The sequence below is a fragment of the Balaenoptera physalus genome, assembly GCF_965194825.1.
Source record: "Balaenoptera physalus genome assembly, chromosome: 6".
Classification (NCBI taxonomy): Eukaryota; Metazoa; Chordata; class Mammalia; order Artiodactyla; family Balaenopteridae; genus Balaenoptera; species Balaenoptera physalus.
Window position 1 is genome coordinate 58661561 of NC_138885.1, and position 19728 is coordinate 58681288.

General features: G+C 36.3%; 1 protein-coding gene across 9 annotated transcripts in view; it reads right to left on the reverse strand.

Moving 5' to 3' along the window:
• Positions 1-266: 266 nt before the first annotated feature.
• GRB14 (growth factor receptor bound protein 14) overlaps positions 267-19728 on the reverse strand; it is a 180762-nt gene continuing 161300 nt past the window's right edge. For 5 of the 9 annotated variants that reach the window (XM_082465051.1, XM_082465049.1, XM_082465048.1 and 2 more), the window contains 9 exons: positions 15955-16065; positions 15668-15763; positions 9652-9732; positions 9118-9180; positions 4639-4755; positions 4475-4547; positions 4240-4327; positions 1957-2050; positions 267-633 (listed from right to left, as the gene is read on the reverse strand). In XM_082465051.1, coding sequence (XP_082321177.1) covers positions 487-633; positions 1957-2050; positions 4240-4327; positions 4475-4547; positions 4639-4755; positions 9118-9180; positions 9652-9732; positions 15668-15763; positions 15955-16065 — 870 coding nt within the window. In that variant the 3' untranslated portion in view covers positions 267-486. The remainder of the gene's footprint in view (positions 634-1956; positions 2051-4239; positions 4328-4474; positions 4548-4638; positions 4756-9117; positions 9181-9651; positions 9733-15667; positions 15764-15954; positions 16066-19728) is intronic. The other 4 variants (XM_082465047.1, XM_082465054.1, XM_082465050.1 and 1 more) reach the window with 3 other exon arrangements.

Sequence of the window (19728 nt, forward strand, 5' to 3'; positions counted from 1 at the left end):
AGCCCAGTTTTTAGTTTTATTAACAGGTTGTGAGTAGCTTCTTTTAATTGTTAACTCAAGTTTTTATCATACTTCTTAAGTTACAAAAACAGTAGTTAATTGAAATTCAGTCCACAAATAATTCATTCTGAGCCCCAACCTTTTTTCATATTTTGTGGTTGAGAATTCTAATGTTGCTATAGTAAATAAGGACAGAAAGATGTTTAAAATGTGCATATTTGAAGAAAATATTATAGTAATGGAAAATCACACAAGAACACACCAGATTATTTTTTTTCGGAGGTTTAATTTTAACTAATTAATATTTCAATGATGAAGGTAATGTCAATCCAAATCTTTACTTATTTGTAATGCACAAACTATTTTTTGTAACTTGTAAGAGAAATAGATTCTTTTCACCATGGCAATGCTTTCACCCTTATTTATGGTCTTTCTTTTTCTTGAGTCCTTTTTCTTCAGCAGTTTAACAAGTCACTTCTTGTTTGGCTAAAGTGCAATCCTAGCACAATAATGTTTCAGCTTGCAAGGAAGAACGCCCTTATTGAGTTGATAGAACTCCACCAGCTGGATTAGATCCGTAAATCTTGTGTGCCCATCATCCAGGGTGTGGAACATTTCACCATCATCTTCCACCTGCAACAGGAAAAACAACAAACTGGTAAGAAGGGCAAAATACCCAGAAAGACAATCATATTCTATTGCATACTGCATCTTTAAATGCCAAAATTGATGTATTTATAATACTAAAGGACAGTGAAAAGAATGTTATGGCATGTCCACTTCTTCTTTGTAACTTCCCTTGCATTTAAAAGAAATACCATCTGATCCTAAGGTAAGCAGTGTGGCTCTACTTTCTCTGTCTCTAAATTCTCTTAACGTTCAGTAGTTAGAATAGTAGGATTATTCTGAATCAATACAGTACACAGTGAGAAATCGGCACTATTCAGTGTAAAAGTAAACAAAAGATTTTAATACTCCCACCTACAGAAATTAATTTCCATTTCTAGTTGTTGTCTACCTAAAGCCTTACTTAATATATTAAAAATGAATATCCACCATAATTTGTATCAGTAAACTGATTCTGGAGCAATCAAATATTGTGTTAGTGGAATGACAGCATTTTGGGGTTTTTCTGTTTTTGTTTTCTGCAGTGAGATCTTCAGGCATTAAGCAATTCATACGTGCCAGGGACATCGCTCACATAATCAATCAAGTGGGGAAGATAACTTCACATGGACTTTAGATAGTTCCAAAAAGAGGTCATTCAAAAAAAAGAAAACACTAGCAACTTAGCAATCTGATGTAATACTTTCTTGAAAGTAGACTGAATCTCTGTTCCACACTATCTGGTTCCAATACACAGACCACATGCATACATACACGTGCACACACACACACACACACACACACACACACACACACACACACACACAAAAGCAGCAGAAGCAACAAAAAAATCCCAAAGCAAGTTGTGCCACATGAAAGCAGAATTACAGAAAATTTTTAAATGTGCTCAGAATAGTTGAAATAATGATCTCCAGTTCCACAGCACCTGTGTACCTATCCATAATGATTAAAAACAAAACTACAAAAAACACCAAAAAAACATTTTTGGGACAAGAGAGGCGAAGGGGCTTGAAAATAACGATTTTTAAAGAACCACTAGAGGAATTCAGGAGAAGGAATTCTCAGTGGCCTTTTAACAATAGGTGGCATGGGGTCTATACAATATTACCAAATCATATTTCATGGGAAAAGGGAAATTTAATTTTTGCAATTCCTGTATTTCTTATATTAATTCAGGCTCATAAAACCATTTCTGCCAAACTTAACTCTAGTCAAAGCACAAGTTCCCAAATTATATTTAATAAAAGAGCCAAAAAAAACTAAAGTTTCCAAAAGCTTATGCATTAAGATCATCTCTAATATACGAATATGAAATCACAAATTACTTACTGGTATAATTTGAAAGTGCTTTATTTTTTGTCCATGACTCATTGACAGTACGAAAGTTTTGGGGTTGCTCTGACTATCCCGTACCAAGAAAACCCTAAAGAGAGAGAAGTATTTCAATATTTTTCTACATTTACTCATGGATTTCATAGAAATATAGCCTGTACCAAATCCAGGAAGTATATTCATAAATGTAGCCAGAGTTTTCCTTTACTATGTATTCAATGATGGGATTATCCAACATGGTACACAATATGGTATAACATAAACCTTATACTATAAAACTATCATCAGAGCTAATTTAATTTTAATAGGATAAATACACAGCCATTTGTCAGACTGCTTGCTCACAATAACCAATATAATGCTATGCTGGCATCAATAATTAGTGCTACGTCCTTTTTCCACTGGGAAAGCTGGGTATTCACATGTAACTCTTTGGTACAGAGAATAAGGCATTAGCATATTGTTATTTTAATTTCTGGGTCATGTTAGGCCCTAAAAAAAGAAAATTATTTAGAGTGAAATAGTTTTTAACTCCCTCTTCTACACTGGATCCTTTCTTTTGATTCTGGTTCCTACTATTACATACACAACAGAAAGTGAGAAATGAATATATTCTAAAAAATCAATCCTGAAATCATTTATTAAATGTTTGAGCAAAATATTTTAAGTAAAAGAAACACCCAAACAACATGTAATTTAACCTTGAAGAATGCATCAGAAAAGCCTCCATAACAGGCTAGAAAAACAAAACATGGCCTAATGGCCTGAGAAAAATGCTGCCAGGCGTGGATTCTTATTAACTGGCAATTCAGTGCATAACCAGCTTTATATTAATTGTTGGCAAACAGACTGTGCAAACAGTCCCCACTGGTGACTCCAATACTAATCTCACTGTGCCTGGGCGAAGAGACAGCCAAATCTGAGCCATCACAGATGTCTGATGAGATTATCCATTTCATCTGTGCTGTGTGAGGTTCCGACATTACATCTCTAGGAGATGGGACAAAAGGGAGTTTCACTGGTCAATCAAGCTTAATTCTCTCCCCATTCCTGAGTAGAACACCACTACCACCTAGTGGATTGCCTGGCATCATCACATCTTTCCAAAAGAATACCCCAAATAACCCATTTTTTAATTAAAAATTTTAAAAAATAAAGATACTGTCATTCTTTATGCAATTATTTCATTCAATTTACAAAAAATGGGCTCAGAAATAAGGGAAATTATAATCCTCCAAAACATTTTGACAATTCTTTGTGATTTATTTCTTTTCTTGGTCTTAGATGGTAATTCTGCTGATTGCTCAGATTTATATCTGAAAAGACCATGTTCCATGCAGAGAAGTATATTGAAATCTTTTCTTATTTAGAGTCTACTGAAATGCTGACTTGCTATTAATAATCTTCCATGTGAAGGTGCATTTTTATCCAAATGTCAGTATTAAATCACCTTGAAATTTTGCCATCATCTTAAGCCAACCCATGAAGATATAAGATCCCATTACCACTTGTTTAAATTGATGCTGGTTTTATTTCTCATCCAAACCTCAATACAAGCTCCTTAACTTGTATTGCATTTGGGAAGAGAATTCAGCTAGTATTATAGGAAGTATTGATATCTGAAATACTGAGTAATCTGAGAAAAAGAAAATTCTTTAGATCATAAATCTTGCATAATAAATTTTCTGTTTCTCCTGTCTCTTCTGTGGTATCCCACTAAAAGATAACATGAGAAGAGTCAAAAAGTACTGTTTTCATAGGTTTATATTCCTTTAAACTGTTAATATTTAGAGAAAAGAAAATAGGGGTGTAAACAGAAAGAAAAAAATAAGACAGTCTAAATATATAAGAAACAGCTTTTTACTTTAACACACCCTGCATCAAACCTAAAAAAATGTATAACACGTAAGATAGTGTCATGACACAAACCATACTTTGCAAATATATTATTTGTTCAAATCAAAATGTTGACACGCCAAAACAAGTTCAGTTTTCCCCCCATCAATTAATATCTGAGATGCACAGAATGGGTAATATTAGTGATCACTGGTTAAGAGCAGAGCATCCTGTTCAGCTATCTTCTCCTTATGCGCAAATACTAAGCACACACTATGTAACAGGTACTGTATAGGTATTGCTAGGATTCAATGACAACCATCCTTATAGAATAAAGTCACTTCTGTTTTAATAAGCTGAAGTTAAAACTCTCTGTGTGTGTTGAATAAGTCATTACTGATTATAGGAGAAATCAAAATCAGTGCTACTCAGAATCAAACTTACCCATCCACTAGACCTTGCTGAATGATCAATCGCTGAGCTTCCTCTCTAGAAATTTTGTGGTGAAACCATGGTTGGGACCGGTGGATAGCTGAAGAAATAGAGTGGAGGAATACAGAGATTTGTTTGAAATGATCACAGCTTAATTATGTGTACTTTCTACCCTAACCCTTCAATGACTACATCTAAATGCACATCTCGCCACCCAGTTAGTCACAGTGAATATGCAGAGACATACCCATATTTGTGGCACAGCTCTGTGAAGACGCAGTGGGGCTACCATGAGTGCCCAGGCGTAAACATCCTTTTTTCTGTGCAAGGAAGTGGGAAACAAATTTTAACTTTCGGGGAGAAACAAATTCAAATCATAAATATTTTGAAGAACAGGAAGCTAATTTGTACCCTCCAAGCTAGTCCTTCTTCAACTGCAACTGAAAGGGCTTCAGTGGGATTTTCTATAACTCTGCTTTTCTGGCCTGAGAAGTCCATTGCTACCAGGGAATTCTCTGATATACTTCTCTGGAAAAAAAAAGCACATTTTTTACCTTGAAAACATCTTTGAAGTTACCTTTCAGTGCTTTGCTGGCAATACGTTTCCATTTTAGGATGTGGTTCCAAAGGTGGCTAGCAGGAAATTAAAAAGTTAACAATACATATTCAACAGAAAATGGTGCTATAAAGTATTTTGGTTAAATAAGTTATACAGTTATTTGTTAAGGTCATTGAATTAAGTGTTGAATAAAGAGATTAAAAGCTTTCAAGGTAAGCATGTCTTTCTTCTAAAGCAACCCTATCTCTTCGTATTTAGAAAAGAATAACCTTTCCTGTGGCTAAGAAGATCCATCACTTCCAAACTCACCTCTCTATTATGCTTTGAGATTCATTAATGATCATTTAAATGTCAAATCTGTCTACTTATTAAGATTCAAGATACACTAAAGCTGTAACAGACTGACTTACATCACTTCCTTAGAAACAAATAGTACCCATATTTTATAACAAACCAACAATATGTATTTTAAAAGTTTATCACATCAACTTTTCTCTAACTTAGAAAATGAAATTTAGTGAAATAATTCATATAACTCCATAATATTAAAATTTCTATGATTTAATACGTGAATGTTTTTTCATCTTGTGAGCATGAACATGGCAAAATGAGAGCTGCAAAAATAAGTCTGAATGACAAAAGAAGAACTGATATAAAAGGAAGACATCTTTAAACAAACATAATTTTAAACAAGTAATAAAGTCATCTTTTTTGCGAATTACTTTTTGTATTCATAGTCCCTGAAGGTGAAAATAAAACATCCAAAACCTGGACCTTATTTTTATTTTTTTCTTTGTTTAGGGCTCTACTTCGTAACCATCTTTTAAAAAGTGTGCCAACCCAAGTCATGCATCCTAAAAAAAAAACACAGTTGTCAGAATCTTCAGTTAAGAGTGTCACTCAGCATGGGGAGGGGGAAGGGTAAGCTGGGACGAAGTGAGAGAGTGGCATGGATTTAAATATACTACCAAATATAAAATAGATAGCTAGTGGGAAGCAGCCTCATAGCACAGGGAGATCAGCTCGGTGCTTTGTGACCACCTAGAGGGGTGGGATAGGGTAGGAGGGAGATGCAAGAGGGAGGGGGATATGGGGATACATGTAAATGTATAGCTGATTCACTTTGTTATAAAGCAGAAACTAACACACCATTGTAAAGCAATTATACTCCAATAAAGATTTTTTTTTTAAAAAAAAAAGTGTCACTCAATTGATAAGAATTAAAACTCTTAAAAGACAAAACATCCAAAACCAGCATGAACAATGTTTAATAGTTTTTCCCCACTCGTCATTAATAGAAGAGCAACAGAAAAACCGGAGTTCTCATTGTAAAGGATCAGCCAACATACACCTGGAGACTCCTGGCTTAAGACCATTTTCTCTCTCTCCACATGGATTCAGCCATACCCTGCTTGGTCTAACAGACTCTAGTCAAATGTCTGCTTGAAATAAAACCTGGTCCATACAAAAATGGGAGGGGGGATCATTTATCACTGCATTACAGATCCCACTTTATTAGCATTTATTATTTCCTCTTGAAACCTTGCTGTAGTGGTCCACAATCTTATTACGGTTCATCTTTATTTCTGGAGATCCGGCGTGCAATCTTTCATTTGTTATAGGAGCCTTCATAACTGACAGCTGCTCTTTCCAGACAGATGCTGTCTCTGTAATCTCTATTTGCTGTCACACCTTACTTTGCCCTTCTCACCCCGTGATCTTCTGTGCTGGGCTGTGGACCAGATGGATATACTTTTGCTTTGCTGACATTAATGAAAAGCTTCCACCTGCCCAAGCCAGAGAGTAACTAATCTCAATCATAATGATAGCTTTATCCTTATAATATCTCTGCCTTCACATGCCAAGATGGGCTCTGTAATCACAAGGTTCTGATAACATAAAAATACCGTTAGGAAACAAAAATAAACATAACCAGTTCTTAGTCTTTTTTTCATTTTTCTCCTATAATATGACAGGCTGAAATGTAAAATAAGATCCCATGTTACATAATTACTTGACCTAAGTAGGGAGTCTACGATACAAATAAGTATTTTCATTTGCTACATTAACTACACTAGGGGGAAACACAGGAATATAGAAAATGTTTTCTACTGAATGGCAGGTGGTGGATGAAAAATTAATAGTTTACCTTTGGTGGACAAAGAAATGGAAGTGAAGCAAAATCTGACTTGAACCAAAAGGTCATTTTCAGCTCAATTTCTTTCACATAGAAAAGCAATGTTGATAACATTCAGAATCAGTGTATTTCTCAAATATTTGTCCCTTTTTCTAGCTCTTCCTTCTGGTGGGATAAATAGGGCAAGCCCTAAAAAAGGGTCCATGATTTTAATGGCATGCCTCTCTTTTTAAGAAAGAAGAGGCTTGGGTATCTCCTGGATTATCCAGACCACACCTCGAGATCAGATCCAAACACTTTTAGTGAGGTTGGAACATGAAATGTTTTTCAGGCAGCTTAGCTAAGCAGCAACTCGTAGTCACTCCCTGTCACCCCATTTGAAAGAGCTACATAAACGTGTAGCACTGTGGCCTTAGTAAGAGGGCACAGAATTTCCTCAGACATTGTTCTCTCATCAGTGTCATACTGAGCCACAGGACATCAGAGGTGTAATCGATTCTAGAGATCATGCAACTGTCCCCCTTATTTTATACTGTAGGACGGCAGTGACTCAATCAAGGTCACGCTTATGGTAAAGATAATAACAGGCCCTATCTAAGGTTCTTTTATGTACCACGGAATGGGAGGTACAGGGAAGAAAGTGCAGTTTGGGATGTCTAGCTCAGAGTCAAATGTGAAAAATAATAAGAACTTCAGTTGACTTGTTTTTCCCATCCCCGTGTTCTGGCCAGGACCATATTAACAGATGCTCCTTTAAATAAATCCTTTTTATTATCCTAAAAAGGACCAAATACATTTGGCTTCTTGAAATATCTGCTGATGATTCTCATTTCAAAGGCTGATGGGATGGCTATTATGTGCTATATATAGTTATGATGTTCATTATGGTATGATAATTTTTTTCTCATTTCCCTTCTCAAAATGAATCCCTGGAGAAGAAGACAATATTGTCCCTTTAAAACTATAACTAAAGTATGTGAACTTTTCCCTGTTGTTCCTTGAACATGGGGCCTCAATGAAAACCAGCAGAGGCAGGCGAGAGACACTGGCATCCAGGATATAGGTCACTGATTCTCTCATGATAATGTAGAAATTATCCTGGGATTCTGTATAGACACCAAAATAAACACAAATACCTCCCCAACCTTCTTAGTTTCCTTCATGAAAATTAAGAAGAGTAGAGATATAATTCTTGATGCTATTCTCTCTGATCATGTCAACTGCGATACAGGACAGGTCCTTGTTCTCATCACACAGAGACTTAAACCTCTTGTCCTTCTGTCCCTATTTACAGCCAATTCACTCAAGGAATGTCTTTTCTTATACCAGGTGCTGAACAAGTAAAGCTACGTTAACCAAAATGCCATAGACGTACTGATCAACAGTAGGATCACTTTCAACGGAAAGAAGCAAGAATAATACCGTATTTGTACACTAATGACAGTGCTGAGACTATAAAGTACTTACTGTGGAACATTTTTTTCTATGATTAAGAGGACACTAAATAATAACTGCCTCCAAATCATGGCTGCTACTAACATGCTCGTCCTAATAACTTTAAAAGAAATTTAGAAGGATTTAGGAAAGGATTAAGATAATAAAATTCATTATTCATATATACATATATGAATTAAAAGATTACGGTAAGCTGGCAAATTGTAAAAATTCTCACCTTAAAGCTATTGCTTTTATAAAAATTCATTACATTCCTTAGTTTCTTATTTTAGGGCTAAAAAGTAATATGATACAAAGATGAAAAGTTATTCTTCCATAACGTAAAGCAACGTAACTACAGCATTGGAGTTCTTTTTCCATATTAGTCTATCAGACTTCATAATCAACATTATTTCATGCCTCAGTCCTAGAGCTGAGCATTTTACATGCTACGTTACATGTGGGGAAATGCACCTTCTTTGGTCACAGCCATGAAACGCATGTTTTAACCTAAGTGGAAATGTAGCACGTTAGCTGATTGTAACATGGGCTCATACTTCTGAATTCCTAATATACTCAAGGAGCACAAGCAAAAATAGCAGAACATAAACTTGGAGTTCAGAAATAAATTTCTTGTGTTAATGCACAGGAAATTAAAATTAGGTCCCAAAGAAGGGAAAAAATGTATCTGCCTGTAAATATCCAAGTGGCATTTAGTATAAATCTGTGAAGCGGTGCTAGTCTTAACGCAATGCACAACCTGTATTTTGGCTTGCATCTTTTGGGTTTCCTGGAGAGCAGTATGCTTTTCAAGGACCTGGAACTTTAAAAATTTAATTGTTAGAAAGTCAGAATGCAAAAGAGCTCACAGGCTATGATAATCCCAGAATTAATATTCAAATAAATAAATAAACCCACAATCAAATCAATAATTAAGAAAGATCTACAATCTCAAGGACAATGTTCTATAAATTATCTTATTTTCTAATCCTCAAATGTAATGACACAGAATCACTCTCATAATTCTTGCAAATATTTAAAGTTTTTCTTTAACATAAAACATTATTTTAATTGAATACTTCATGTGTGCCCGATTATTGTGATTTTATCACATAGGCTGCAATCATATAAACTCCAAAAAAAAAATAGTTCAATATCATGATAGTAGGATGGTGCCAAAAAGTTACTTTACTTGACCAAAAGGAAAGAATGGAAATGTACATTTATAATGTAATGTGATTGCAAATTAATGTAAATATAAAATAAAATGTAGGTTCAAAAACTTGGTGCTTACCATGGGTGATACACTCTGAGAACTGCAGCCACTTCTACCTTGATATGGATGCATGTAATTCTGGTACAGCTGCATGCCATACTGCAGAATAAATAAATAAAAACACATTCCCACCACTTTTACTACACAGAGTTTTACTCCAACTTTTGAAAATCAACACTTTCATTAATTATACATCATCAATATAAAAACTGAAAATTATAAGCTTTCCTTAAAACAAGTAAGTAAAGCAGCCATACTTTTGAATGGTAAACTTTTAGTGTCCTAAATAGTACAGTTTAAAAGACAGTGTTTTTTATTTGGACCCACACTTATGTTGTAGCTCACAATATAAAGATCTAGAACTGACATTCCTACTCATTATTCTTAGTGTCAATAGCACCAAAACCATTTGGAGCTTAGCAATAAGAAAGCTCACTTGGGAAGGGTGCCCGACTTTATGGTACAAAGACTCTGAGAATCTGACACACATCCTAAGCAAACCTGGGTAAAATTTACCATAATTCTTCAATGACTGATTGATGAATTACATTGTCTTTTGTTATCCATAAACTTGATCCTATTTTGAAGATTTTTGGCACTGTATCACCCTCTGGTAACAGTACTCTTAGGGCATTGTTTAATTTTTGGCTTTAAATTCAGGGAAATCAAAATGGTGGGGAATCAGGCTAATTTCAGACAGAGTCATGGCATACAGTGTAAAGAGCAGTAGATAAGAACTACAGAGGCTTTGCTTTCAAGAGGTAGCATCATAAGAACTGGACTGCTAGGCTACAATTGGAAAGTGGGTCTAGAGTGTAATTGGATTGTTAGTTTGAGAAACATTAAGAACGCCAACTGCCATGGCCAAACTTATCTTGCAGGAGTCCCTATCTGAAACTGGAAGATAAGCCCCTTAGATTTAAGTTACTTCGTTAAAAAAGAAAAAAACCAATGGAACAGATAGGCTTCTTTTTTTTTTTCTTTTTCCTGCTACCCTCTATAATTCTCTCCATTTCATGGAGCCATTATGAACTTAAAAGTAGGTCCGATATAAAAGAGATTGAAGAGACACCATGGAAACCAATCTTACCCTTAGGATGAATTCCATTTAAACATTCTAACAGAGCTGTTTCTCTACTAAAAACTATTTTCTTAAAAGCAATTGCAGCAAAGTGGATATATTTGGTAATTAGGCAGAAAATCAGAGGGAGGTAAGGGGAGTCACTGTTTTCAAGATTTTGCTTTTAACATGAATACAGTCATTTAAAATTCTCTGTGTTAACTTCTTTATCCAATTATTTCCCAACTTATAAAAATTATTTTTTAATTTAAGGTTTGATTGACATTAATAGGACCTAATGAAATTTATTTTAAATCAACTCTAAGCCTACAGTAACTTTAAAAAGAAGACAAAGGAGCTTAATTCCTAGTCAAGTTCATTTGGAGAATATACAATAGCCTGCAACCACACTTTCACAAGGACATGCTGCCTGGACACCTTTTATTTACCTGCAGTGAAAAGCCTGCTACCCACTAATAAGACTGTTTCCTTCAAAGATGTATTGTCCCTGGTACCTGTGGTGTTAGGAAGTTGCTTCTGTGCTGTTGAAAGTTAACTCTGGCTAAGGGGTAGGGCATGGGTCACCTTAACATTTCCCTGTCCTATGGAGGGGCAGATAAGGGACCAAAATGTGTTAGAGAGAAACTAGCAGAGTTCTAACTGAAGGGAAGGGGAAAAGACAACATGTAACTAGGACACTGTACATGAGCAAATCTCCCCTTTTCTAAGTCTTCTGATTTTTCTGATTCTATATGTAACTGGAATTTCTCCAAAGAGAATGGGAATATCTCTATCTGATGCTACATGAAGAGTTTACATGTGTATATGAAAAAGAAAGGAAAATAAAACAAGTGGCCAAATTCTTGGGGGAGGCTATATCTAATAAATAACACATAATGAAAAGAAGAAGGACACTTCTGGTCCAGCCAACATAACATAGACTAGTCTTTCCCTGCTCCTCGCTACTAGGTACAATGATAAACTCTGGAAATAACACGATAGACAACCAAAGGAGATGAGCAAAAGCTACCTCTAACACCAGGTGAGCCCAGCTGCACCAGCCAGGGGGATCAAACCAGTGCCCCACTGACAACAAGCTGCCAGGCCCCTATTAGAGAGCCTCAAATGTGTCTGTGCTGGCAGGCCCAGGCTTCCTGTAACTGATTATTTTAAAGTGTAAAACAGATCATATCACTTTCCTATTTGAAACCGTGGTGGTTTCTCATTGGCTCCATGATAAGGGACCTCACTGATGCTGGCCTCTATTTCCAGCCGCATCTGGAAACACTTTGCCATAACTGAAATAAACAGGGAACACAGATGTGGTAGCAGAATAATGGTCCCCATATATGTCCACGCCCTAATCCCTAGAACCTGTGAATATATTAGGCTACCTGGCAAAGGGGAAATAAGGTTGCAGATACAGTTAAGGGTGCTAATCAGCTGACTTTTTTTTTTACATTTATTTTCATTTATTTATTTTCTGGCCATGCCACGTGGCATGAGGGATATTAGTTCTCCCACCATGGATCAAACCTGTGCCCCCTGCAATGGAAGTGCATTCCTAACCACTGGACCACCAGGGAAGTCCCTAATCAGCTGACTTTGAAATGACATGATTATCTTGGATTATCCTGGTAGATCCAATGTAATCACCAGGGTCCTTATCCAGAGCCAGAAGAGAGAACCAGAAAAATGGCAGCATGGAAAGGACTCAGCTGGATATTGCTGGCTTTAAGGGTGGAGGAAGTTGCCACAAGCAGCCTCTAAAGGCTGGAAAGGGCAAGAAAATGGATTTCCCCCTAGAGACTGCAAAAGACAATGGAGCCCTGTTGACACCTTGCTTTTAGGCCAATAAGACCCATTTCAGACTTCTGAATGACAGAGGTATAGGATAATAAATTTGTGTTTTAAGCCACTAGGTTGGTGGTAATGTGTTACAGCAGCTATAGAAAACTAATACAACAGAGCATCTTTAAACTGGGCATCTGTGACTTGAAAGAGGCTTTGAGAAGAGTCAAACGAGAGAAAAAAAAGGTAAGAAGGAGACAGTCTTCCAGAAACTGAGCATTCTGGATATAGAAAGAACAAAGAAAGCTTTTAGTACATTTCATCATTTCTTAGACACACATTTGTTTTCAAACTAACAATCTGTATTATAATCTATGGCATCTTATATTCACTGTGGACGAAGTGACTTGCCATTGCCTGAAACTGTTGGGATTAAGTCATTAGCATGAAAACCTTGCAAAAGGAATGCCAGTGGCTAGAAAGACAACCCCACGGACCACGGCAGAGCACTTATCTGAGAGATGATGCCTCCCCAAAGCTCTTGAACCACACAGCTGGTTAATCTGTGGAAAATATGAGTATCCATGACTCTGAGATGAAAATGATTCAGAAAAGCCAGATTGAGCATATGAAGAAGTTTTAAGAATACCTCAACTAACTTATTTCATATATATGTATATATATATACACATACATATATATCTGTGTGTATACACAAAATTGATAACATCAACAAAAATGATGAAAATCAGGATTATAGGCCTAAATAAATCTAAATATTCAAATGAAAATAAAAATTATAAGTGATATGAAACATCATATCACAATTTTATTGGCATAATTCTCATCTTTCTAGTTACACAAAAAATAATGGAGCATCTTAGTAAAATCAATGGCATGTCAGAGTCACTGAAAGACTGATTAAAGGAAGTGGGTTTACCACCTGCTTCTGTGTTGGGTGTTTGAATTTGAGCCCCTTAGAAGGGAGAAAGACTTGGCTAACAAGGTTGGAAAGTATCTCTTCCACCAGCCTAGCTGGACTTACAGGGTTCTGATGGCAGGGGAGAGAAAACCTGAGACCTCAAGATATTTTCTCTACCATAACTGTGATGGAGTAAAGTCTACCAAAGAGTGCCAGCTTCTTTATGTGTAAAAGGACAGCGCTGGATGAACTCAGTGTTTCTTAATCAGGCAGACACCTGGAACTCAAGTCACTAACTCGGGATCCCCCAGGATGGGGCTGGGCACATGGAGCTTCAGAAAGCACCTCAGGTGATTCCAATGCATATCCCTAGTTACCTAGTTACTACTGCTTTGACTGGTTGGTTTCCAAGACCCTCTAAAGTACTTTTCTCTTCTTCATTTTGTTTGTTTGTTTGTTTGTTTTACATTTTATGACAATGAGAGCAAACAGAAGTGACTACTTATCATGAGGGTTTCAAAGAATCAAGATTTCTAAGATTTGTCAAAACCAAAATCATGACAGCCATTTTGACAGTAGACTATTTGAGAAACAAACAAATCTCTAATAAAAGAGGTAATAACCATAGTGACTTTCTGCCATAACAGCAAAAGGAAGAAAATTTCACAGTTAATCCAAAAGCTTCCTTTAAATTACTTTAAAAAACGTTCTTCCTACCCTTCACACCCACTAGGATGAGTATTTTTTTAAAAAGTGGAAAATAACAAGTGTTGGTGAGGATATGGAGAAACTGGAATTCTTATACATTGCTGGTGGGAATGTAAAGTGGTTTAGCCTCTGTGGAAAACATTTTGGCAATTCATCAAAAAGTTAAACATAGAATTACCATATGACCAGCAATTCCATTTTTAGGTATATATCAAAAAAACTGAAAACTGTTACTCAGACAAATACGTGTAGAGACATATTCATAGCAGCACTATCCACAATAGTAAAAAGGTAGAAACAATCCAAATATCCATGAGTGGAAAAACAAATTGTTTATTTAACATATATATATATGTTAAACAACACACATACAGTGGAATATTATTATTCAGCCATAAAAAGGAATGAAGTACTGATACATGCTGCTACAACATGGACGAACCACAAACATTATGCTAGTGAAGAAGCCAGACCCAAAATGTCACATATTGTATGATTCCATTTCTATGAAATATCCAAACTGGTAAATCCACAGAGACAGAAAACGGATTAGTGGTTGCCAGGGGCTGGGAGTAACTGCTTAATGGGTATGGAGTCTCCTTTAGAGGTGAAAAAAATGTTTTGGAACTAGACAGAGATGGCAATTGCACAACATTTTGAATGTACTCAATGCCTCTGAATTATTCACATTAAAAATAGTTAATCTGGTTAATTTTATGTTATGTGAATTTCACCTCAATTTAAAAAAAAGTAAAAGAACAGAAAATAAAACTTTCTTGCAAACCTGGTGTGACAATGAGTAATTCTGATTCTGATTATTCTGCCCTTCTTAAAAGGAAATGGTCGATAAGTTTTATAATTATAAATTTAAAGTTGTGCTAAATTTACTAGCATACAAGTTTTGAAAGTAAATGTGTTTTCTATATATCCTGGAAGAAATCAGTTCTGTGTCTCTCTCCCCTACCTACTTTTAGAACATTCTTACTCCTTGTCAAGATGCTTACCAATAAATTTTGCTTATGGAAGCGGTAATTTTTACTTAGCACAAAGGTAAATGCTTGAATAATACAGCTATAGTAAAATTTATAAAATAATTTGCATTAAACTAGAAAGCAATTCACACAACACTTAAATAAAACATAAAACAACTGCACTAAACATATTCAGGTGGGCACATTTTAAAATATACTTCACATCAGATTGATGGCAATGTTTTTAAAATGCAGACTAAGTCACGGACAGGAGAAATTTCAATCAGTTATACTTGCTATATATGTAATACTCTTACAAAAAAATAAAAATCAGAACATTTTTTAAAATGGAATACTCCACACACACAAGATAAATGTATTAGGTTATTGCACTCTACTCTGGAAATGTTTATCTTTCAGATAAAAAATAAAATACACGCATTTGGTGGTGGTTATTTTTCTTCTTCCTCACATACCCACATGGATTCATAGTGAGTCTTCTGAGTTTTGAAATACAGGTATTTTCAAACTTTGATGGTACTCCCAATGTTTAATAGAAATTCACACCTGCAGTGAGATTACCTTAAGCAATCTAATCGCGGTCACCCAGCACGTCCTACTCTGCTCTTCTTCTGCACAGAGCATTTTCAGGTCTCGAGGCCCTCCTGCTTTGTTAGGCTAGAAGGCCACAGCACATTGTTTATCGTTAATGCATATCTTGAAGGTAACACCTGTTGAAATAAAAGCCACTAAAATTCTCCTATATATAAGAGAAAGCTGTCTCTTTTTAAAAGAAATTAAAAGAAACTCAAGCTTACCTAAAAGGCTGAGGCTTGCTTTATTCATCTAGCAAAATATTAAGCCTGTACCTTAAAGCAGAATCCATAGTTAGTCGGTGCTCCATGTTTTTTTTTGCCTGCCAGTGACACATAAATATCACTATTGCCAAATTCGCTGAAAAACTGCAAATGCCGTGGTTCCTTAAAAAAATATATATGTATGTTGAAATGGATACATATTTTTGCACTACGTTTTGTATTTCTATTATGTTACATAACTTATACCTTGGCAAAAAATATTCCAAATAATGTCACAGAAACAAAAGGAAAGGAAAACTAAGTCACTATATCCTTAAATAACCAGGAGCTGGATACGAGAGTATTTAATTTGAGAAGCAGTGATTTGTTTATAATTTAACTTCCAATATACAAAAAAATATATCTTCCTATTTTAAAATTACTTGCTTTAACCACCACTTCAAGGAATCTGAGGGAGAGAAGAGAGCAAAGCATGGCTTTTGAAAATGTTTTCTTATTTGGGTTTTAAATAATGGTAGTTCCACAAAGGAAAGAAGGTTGGTTTGAACTTCTGTAGCAGCTAAGAAAAAAAAAAAAAAAACAGATGATGATTCCTGCTTCATTGAGAAATGATCGTCCCTCATGTTTGTGTACTGCCTCACGTACCACAGCAAGCAATGAAACAGGCGGCATGACCACCTTCCTTTACAAAAGGAAGGAAGCCTGTACAGATAAATTCAGGGAAATTATCTGGCAATGGAATGTGTCTGATTTTCAAGGCAAAGTGGAATCATGAAGAGCTATTTCTTCTCTGGGAAATCCATAAGATTTAGAGCTGGTCATGGGAAATCACTGGGTCATATTATTCTGTGATAGGTTAATAACTTGGAGAAATGCTTAATTCTGGGGTTGAATGTGTAATCAAAACTGACCACAACACATTGGTTCTTTAAAACCTTGCTACTAGTCGTGTGGTCCCAGACCAGCAGTATCAGCATCACCTGGGAGCTTATTAGAAATGCAAAATCTCAGGGCCCACCCCAGATCTGCTGATTCAAAATCAAAAATCTGCATTTTAACAAGAACCCAGGTGATTCATATGCACTGAAATTTGAGAAGCAGTGCTCTTAAAACAAAAAGATAAAGCGGAACATTCAGCAATTTGAGCAACCCATTCAAATCCAAATCCAAAACAATTTCAGTCATCGGCCAGTAGGCTGGCTATTCCATCAGTGATGATTAGTAGAGCAAGAGCTTCTGTGTATGCAACTGTTTCTCTGTGTGTCACTATTCTTTAGGCGTTTTGATCTAATGGATGACTAAAGTTCCCAACTCCATGGGAGAATGAGTCAGAAAAGAAAATTAAAAGAGACCCAGGGCTTCCCTGGTGGCGCAGTGGTTGGGAGTCTGCCTGTCAATGCAGGGGACACGGGTTCGAGCCCTAGTCTGGGAAGATCCCACATGCCGTGGAGCGACGGGGCCCGTGAGCCACAACTACTGAGCCTGCGCGTCTGGAGCCTGTGCTCCGCAACAGGAGAGGCCGCGATAGCGAGAGGCCCGCGCACCGCGATGAAGAGTGGCCCCCGCTTGCCACAACTAGAGAAAGCCCTCGCACAGAAACGAAGACCCAACACATCCATAAATTAATTAATTAATTAATTAATTTAAAAAAAAAAAAAAAAAAAAAAAAGAGACCCAGCCTAGGGCCCTTGGAACAAGGGAGGAGGAGGGAGAAAAGTACTCTTGTTGGCAAGGCCTTTAAAACTTTATTCCTTGATAGAAACTGATTTGCTAGTAAAAATGTCTGATTTCTATGAAGATGGAATAAAACCATCCCTGCCCACTGATACTGTAGAAGTCAATGTAGCTGAGTCATTTGGATGTGAGAAAAAGGCAGCTTAAGAAATACTGGAAGGACATAAGAGACATGATGAGTTTCTTCTCTTGACTGATTTTTGTTCCATTACTGCAGACACATCAAGGCTTATGACAGTACAAGACTAAGGCTGAGCTGGCATGGTTAGCGAAAGGAAAGCATGCAAACGTGTATATAAGGGGGAAGTTGGAGAGCAGGGTACTTAGATGTTTCTCTGTAAGTCATGGCCACACCTCCAAGGCTTGCGTAAGTGTTTATCTAAGTCCCATGCAGCCTACATCTTTAGAAAGTAAAATAAATCAAGACCCTTCTCATAGAAAAAGGGCAGGAAATGGTCACTTTGCCAGGTAGAAATGTCATATTAGACATTAGATAACCTACATGATTTTTATAGAGGTCATAATCCTTGAGTTTATCTAATATCTTGAATTTCGTTTTTAAGGGGGAATGTAAGATCATTTTCATATATATAGACTATGGAACACACGCTCATTCAGCACAGGCTAGAGAGAACACTATTATGTACGATGCACAGCAAAGTTAGACACCATGTTGAGGAGAGCTGAGGCATGACCTGAGAACAGAGGTTTGATGCCTATAATGTTGCCCAGCCAAGGGGGAACCATTGCAGGGATAAGAGCATGGCTTCAGTAGATGGAATAGGAGCTGTCTTGTTTTGTAATAGGTGGGAAAGGAAAGGAGGTGGAGGGTGAAGTAAAAAGACAATGGGCTGTGGATTTTCATGCGAAACCTGTTAAAGAATTAGGAATTCAGGAATTAAGGAGATATTGTCATATCTTCCAGTGAAGAATCACTGGGAAGAAAGTCAAAGAAATGTGATTACTGGATTTAGAAGCCAATTTTCTCTGATGCTAAAAGTAAAAAGATGATCCAGCACACATTTGTTTAAAACCACCTTCGTATATTACTTCATACATGAGGAAAACTGGGAAAAGAGAAACTTCATTACAAAGGTTAAGAAAAAGTCTAAAACCTTAATTACAAAAGTGGGTAATTATTCATCCTAACATTATCTATAATATAAAAATTTGAAAACTAGGTTTAAATCCTCAAGAAAAATTAAATGCATCTATATGATAGAACACTAGTAGTCAAACTATATATACTTAAAAATAAAAGATTTCTGTAAAGGAATTGATTACTAAATAAGTAGAGGCCTTTTCCATGAAGTATTCCACCACTTAAACCTAAAACACACACACACACACACACTTGCACATGTGTGTGCACACCCGTGTGAATAGCAGCAAAGGAAAACTGTATATCAGGGAAGGGAGGAAACTATGTAAGAACAGTTGGGGTAAATATGGAAAGTATCACTCCTTTGCAACTCCATATCTCTATACCACTGCCCAAATATCTAGTCTCTATCATTAGCTGTGATCTGGGCATTTCCATTTGGATACTTCACCATCAACACGATATATCTAGAACTAAGATCAGTATCTTTCTTCTAAGATTTGATTTCTTCAAATCTCCTATTCCTGTTTATTCTATCATTTTCTATTTCTTTATTTTCCTTATGTCTTTCTCTAAGAACATTAAGTGCTTCCTCTTCTTTCATATCAACCAGTCAACAAAATCTGACCATTTGTCATTTAATCTTACATCCATCCCCTTCTTCTCTCTCCACTGCTCATCCTAGGTTAGATCCCATGGACTCCACCCTTGATTACTGAAATGATCATCTAGTTAGCACTAATTAGCATCTGTGCCTCAACTCAATCAATCAATCTCTCTCCCTTCCTGCCCACTTGTCCCTTCCCCCCTGCTCCCTTCCCCTCTCCATTTCTCTGTCTCTCTAGTTGATTTTTTAAGCTCCCTATGGCCATACTCATCTTCTAACAACATGATCATTTCACTCTCTCACTCAAAATTAAAAGATCTGTCCATGTCCTAACCTGAAGAAACTGTGAATGTGACCTGTTTTGCAAAGGGGCCTTTGCAGA